The sequence below is a fragment of the Vitis riparia genome, chromosome 15, assembly GCF_004353265.1.
Source record: "Vitis riparia cultivar Riparia Gloire de Montpellier isolate 1030 chromosome 15, EGFV_Vit.rip_1.0, whole genome shotgun sequence".
Classification (NCBI taxonomy): domain Eukaryota; kingdom Viridiplantae; phylum Streptophyta; class Magnoliopsida; order Vitales; family Vitaceae; genus Vitis; species Vitis riparia.
Window position 1 is genome coordinate 19,900,624 of NC_048445.1, and position 6,066 is coordinate 19,906,689.

Sequence of the window (6,066 nt, forward strand, 5' to 3'; positions counted from 1 at the left end):
GTTGGGCCTGAAAATTGGCCTTAAGTCCTTATAAACTAGTCATTTAAGTTCAAGACCTATCGGAAGTGTGAAAATTGAGAAGAAGGATGTTATCCTTTAATATTTTCCTAAATGCCCTTTGTTGAGGGTGAAAAATGAAAAATAGAAAATAGGGGCTGAAAATCCACGTTGCATCTTGCTCAACCATTTCATTTCAGGCTCAAACATTACCCTAAAAATATTTCTCTCCCCATTTCACTTCAGCCGAGCCCTCTCGACATTCGTTGCCTCCTCCATCTTCAATGGCCTTGATCTCCATTTAGACTTCATTTGGCCTCTGTCGAAGTTGTCATTACCCTTCATCGAGAGAGATTGCCATTTTCATTTGTCAAGAGAGAGTCCCAGTGTCGTTCATAGAGAGAGACTGTCATTGTTGTTCTTGGAGAGGGACAGTCATTACCATTATTTGTTGCCCAAAATTTTTTTGAATTAATCTATAGATTAAACCAACCTCAATTTCTACCCATGTACATTTAACTTAACAAAGTATAATTGCTTGATGTAAACGAGTTCAAGTTGGTTGTATAGGAAAATAGGTAGGTTTGAGTAACTCAAATCAAACCCAAACTGTTTGTATTAGGTTCCAATTCCACCTATCCAAACCCAAAATCATTCTCAATTAAGTTTCATTATCTAATATATTCTTTTTCAATGTTTTAAGTTACTTTATATTTTAGTTGTTCTTGATTTAAGTGGTTGCTAATTCTTTTTCCAGAAAGTGGCTCATATTGTGATATTTTTCATTTATTGAAAATTTTGTGCAAGTCTTGGATATATTAAACACCAATTTTAATGTTTTTTTTTTTGTTTTTTTATAAGTAAAACACCAATTTTAATGTTGCTGACAGAAAGAGAAAATATGCTATAACCATAAATATGTGGCAAAAATATCATAGAAAAATACATGCCATAGGCGTATGAATGCTTCAAGCCAAGTCCCTCATTTGCCTGATATTCGAAGCACTGAAGGCATCATAAGCAAGAAAGGTAAAAAGTATTCCAACTAGAATTGTTAGACTATTAAGCAACTGAAATACAGCATCTTTCACAATGCAAGTCACTTCTTTGATCACCTGATATATCTGCTTAGTCTGTTTATGAGATTTATTCCCCATAAGGAAGAAGTGCACCTTCCTTTAAACCTCAATCCTGTTATATCTAGGCCCCTTTCTCATCCCTAAGTCCCTCATCACTCATCTAATCTCCGCAACATGGTCCCACAATCCAAAAGTGGCATAAGCATTAGACAAGACAACACATACTTTCCAACATTTTCTAGTTCAAAATCAAATTATTTCTTTGCTACAAACCTCAACATGTCTATAAAGAAGGAAAAACTGTTATACAGAAGTGCATTTGGCTCCAACAATTGTAACTGTTGTGTTATGGGATTGGATTTGGATCATGTGCACAGTTCTCAAGCAGTGAGAACGAGGTTGGAACTTGCCTTAATGTTCTCGCTCACAAAAGCTCCCGATGTTCCTAAGCCTTGACCTTTTGGATAACCAATTCAAGGCCCAAATGCCATTTCTTAGCAACTCCTCAAAAGTGCATTGTATCATAGCCCTCCCTTGCCTCAATATAATGGTAGTCACATTCATCTTATAAAGTATCTTATTACCATTATCAACTATACCTTCTCCCAAGGACTTTGGGCATTTCTCTGACACCATCAACATGGTAGTTATTTTCCCCAAATTGCCTATCACATAGACCATAGAAGAAAGAAGATTTGAAATTTGATAATAAATAAAAATTAGACATACCGAAAGCTTACCATGCTTGCATTTAGCATTGTTTTTTACAAAGCATTAACCAAGGTCACTATAAAACATTACAAAAACATGGTATTTAATAATGATGCTCATGAAATAATGTATTAAATAGTGACATATCAGTACCTAAAAAAAAAAAAAGAGGAACGTCCATTTCAATGCAGAATACACATCCTCCTTCCTCATAGGATGATGTAAATATAATTGTCATAATGCAAGTAACCTTTCTTCTTTTCCTCACCACATTTCTTCTTTGTCTTTGACCTGACTGGCAATCAAGGCTTGCTTTGAGGGTCATTGTTAATTATCTTAGCAGGCTGCACATCATGCAGAGAATGGGATTTGATCCTGTTCGACCCATTTGGCATTCATAGAACTGTGAATTTAATATGGGCAACAAAATCACCTGTGCTAGTTGTAGGGACCACCCTTAAGCATACATGTGGCAAGTCACCCTGGCCTCACAAGTCACTCCTCCGATGGACACATGGCACGTCCTACCCTCAATCCGGACATCCAGTCCGGACCCAATAGTTGTCGTCCCAAACAGGATCCCTGACCATATTTCATGGGCAATCATTACTCATTTCGCCAAAAGCATGCTCAATAGGACATTCCCAAGCCTTTTCAGACGACCTGTTATGACCTGCCTTGCTCCGCCTGTAGAGTGAAAAGACTAGTGGGACGACAAGTCATCCCCCCAACAATCTCTGACAACCACCTGTAGGATAATGATGACTTTGCCACCCTCTAAGCCACATCATGACTGCGAAAGTCAAAGAGTCTTCCCATCTTCAAGATGACAGGGCTTCTAACACTATAAAAGGTCCCCGACGATCCAGTCAAAGGAAGGTAAGCATTCCTTAGAAAGCCCCTAGAAAACCATTTTGCGGGATCGTCAAACTAACAAAAGCTTTCAAGGGTGTGTCCAGACCACCTATACGAACATCTTTTGCAAAAAAATAGAAGGAAGCATCGTTCTTAGTTAAGGGGGCGAGTACTTTAGGGAGCTACAATGCCTCTGGGACATCCCCGCATCAACATTGACGCCATCTATGGGAAAGAGGCATTTGCGAAGATGTCCACACCCTCTAGAAGTCATTCATCAGCCATGGGTGATGAGGGCAATTTTAACTAGAGCGAAAGCATGGAAAGACGACAGCCAGAAAGCAAACAGCAAGTGCAGGCCCTGCTCCAGGAAACAAGGAGGCTTTGGGAAGAAAACGATATGTTAAGAATCTAGGTTTCATCCTCGGGACCTCCTCGCTACCAGTGACTAAGAGGCTAAAGGACAAACTCTGGACATCACCAGAAGGCTACGTATCCTAGAATCACAGAGATCGCCCTTGATATGCACATTGAGCGGCCTAGCGAATGACCCTCACCTACGTATCGCGCTCCGCAAGATGAAAGCTCGAACTTCACTCGTGTCTCATCAAAGAGACAACGTGACAAGAAACCCCAGCTATCTGACGTAATGCGTGCGAGGTTGGGACCACAAGCACCTGGTAAGGGTAGGCCACATACAGTCGCGACCCAGGAGATGTATCCTGGTCCTTCAGCCGCACCCATCACACTAGGCAATCCCTCACTCTAAGCATTATGACAAATCGGAGGAAATTCGGCAAATGAGCCCCCCCGGGTTCCATCAGTAGGCGATTGGACGATATGCTTTCCACGCCTTTTAGCTCTTGTATTATCAATTATGAACCTCCAAGAGGGTTTCTTGTGCCAAAATTTTCCGCGTATGACGGGTCTAGCGATCCGTTTGATCATATCATGCACTACCGACAACTCATGACTCTTGACATTGGGAACGACGCCCTATTGTGCAAGGTCTTCCCAACCAGCCTCCAAGGCCAAGCCCTCTCATGGTTTCATCTACTCCCTATGAATTCGGTTGATAACTTCTGAGATCTATCAGAAGCCTTTGTGGGGTAATACTTGTGCTCAACGCAACATAGACAAAATATTTGCACCCTGCAAAACATAAAAATGTAAGAAAACGAATCCCTGAGGGAGTTCGTGAAACGATTTGGACAAGTTGTACTACAAGTAGAATCCTACAGCATGGACGTTGTCCTCCAAATTTTTAAGCGGAGTATATGTCCGGGCACACCATTCTTCGAATCACTCACCAAAAAACCCTCCACGACTATAGACGACTGTTCAAGTGGGCGAACAAATATTCAATGCTGGAAGATGATGTATGTGCAGCTACCCAACAGATCCTGGTTACCGGACAGCCGACTAGGAACGATGCGACAAGAAACTCCAAACCTCCGAGCCAACAGAGGTCGCCCAACTGCAGACAAGGTGAGCAAAGTCAGTCAGAGCCGCCACCGCTTCCACCCCTTACCGTGTCATATGAGAAGCTTCTTGCAATGATCTACGAGCTGTCCAATTTTAGATGGCCCGAACCCCTCAAAGCGGACCCAACCAAGAGAGATCACAATAGGAAATATGCTTGTCATAAAGAGCATGGACATACTACGAAGCAGTGTATGAGTCTCCATTACTTAGTGGAAAAGCTCATAAGAGTAGGACACCTAAAGCAGTACATCCGCTCAAGAGCCAAAGGAGGAGAGACTTCCCGGAGTCAAGCCTTCGGAGCCCCCTCAGCTCCGATCACCCCTAATGCTGTAATTAACTACATTCATAGTGGACACCTGGACGAAGAGTACAATTCCAAGCGAAAGAGGCAAAGGCTCCTACAGGCTGCTTCGGTACGCAAACATATCAACTCCATCCGGCCTGGATTAACTAGCGGGAGCTCCCACCCAATAGATGGGACAATCATTTTTCCTCCAGTAGACCCCATACGAATATTGCAACCACACCGAGACGCCCTTATCCTGTCCCTTGGGATTGGAGACTTCGACGTAAGGCTGATTTTGGTCTACCCGGGCAGCTCAGTCGACCTCTTGCAGGTATCAGTAATCAAACAAATGGGACTCATGTCCTGTATCTTGGAGAACTCGGGGCGAATTTTGTCAGGATTCAATAGAGCTGCAACAACCTCCCTTGAAGACGTTGTGTTACTGGTCCAAGCAAGCCCAGTCATCCTCAACATACAATTCTCAGTGGTGGAAGATTTATCCCCCTTCAACGCCATTTTGGGGCGCACCTAGTTACACTACATGAAGGCCATCCCTTCCACATACCATCAGATGGTGAGCTTCCTCACCAAAGACGGACAAATTAATTTATATGGCAGCCAGTTAGTAGCCCGCCATTGCTACCAAATAACACGAGAGGTCGGGACCAGCAACGATCGTGAGCCGCTCCTTGAGTAAGCGAATGCACTAGACCAATAGCAATTATAGTATCCGACGGATAAAGATCCCGCGGTGGTAAATCCCTTGTAAACCATCCAAATCTTAAAGAAGAATGATCATCTCACTTATATTAGTTCCCTCTTGGAACCCGGTGAGACCCAGAGCATCGAGGAGGTGCTCCGACAAAACCAAGACGTTTTCGCTTGGACCCACTCCGATATGCCCGGGATCCACCCATCGGTTGTCTCCCATCAACTTAACATCTTGCCCTCATCAAGACCTGTCCGGCAAAAGGTTAGACGATTTCATCCAAATAGACAGAAAATCATTTAGGGTGAGGTGGATAAGTTAATAGACGTCGGGTTCATCAGGAAAGTTGAGCACCCGGAATGGTTGGCAAATGTGGTGGTAGTCCCCAAAAAGGAAGGGAAATGGCGAGTGTGCGTTGATTACACCAACCTCAACAATGCATGCCCAAAAGATAGTTTATCATTGCCATGGATAGACCAAATAGTGGACTCTACTATTGAGCAGGCGATGCTCTCCTTTCTAAACATCTTTTCCAGATACTATCAGATCCCCATGGCCCCCGCGGACGAAGAAAAAATTTCCTTTATAATGCCACGTGGACTTTATTATTACAAGGACATGCCATTCAGACTAAAAAACGTTGGCACCACCAACCAAAGACTGATGACAAAGATCTTTAAGCCCTTAATTGGTCGCACGGTGGAAGTGTACATTGATGACATAGTAGTCAAAAGCAAAACTAGAGAAGAGCATAGCCACCACCTACAAGAAGTCTTCCACTTGCTTAGGAGATACGGCATGAAGCTTAACCCGTCCAAATGCGCCTTCGACGTAAGCGCAGTAAAATTCCTAGGATTCATGGTCACCCAAAGAAGAATAGAAGTCAACCTAGATCAAATTAAGGCGGTTATGGAGGGACCTGCCCCTAGTAACAAAAAGGAATT

At 43.0% G+C, this 6,066-nt stretch overlaps 1 protein-coding gene across 1 annotated transcript; it reads left to right on the forward strand.

The window, feature by feature from the left end:
* Nucleotides 1–3,919: 3,919 nt before the first annotated feature.
* Nucleotides 3,920–4,945, forward strand: LOC117932057. The gene has a single exon (XM_034853098.1). It carries the CDS (start codon nt 3,920–3,922, stop codon nt 4,943–4,945), a length of 1,026 nt encoding a protein of 341 aa, XP_034708989.1.
* Nucleotides 4,946–6,066: the final 1,121 nt, after the last annotated feature.

Bases quoted from the DNA above. Each gene is read 5' to 3' on its own strand.
- LOC117932057 (XM_034853098.1), top strand. From the start codon at position 3,920: ATGTCCGGGCACACCATTCTTCGAATCACTCACCAAAAAACCCTCCAC.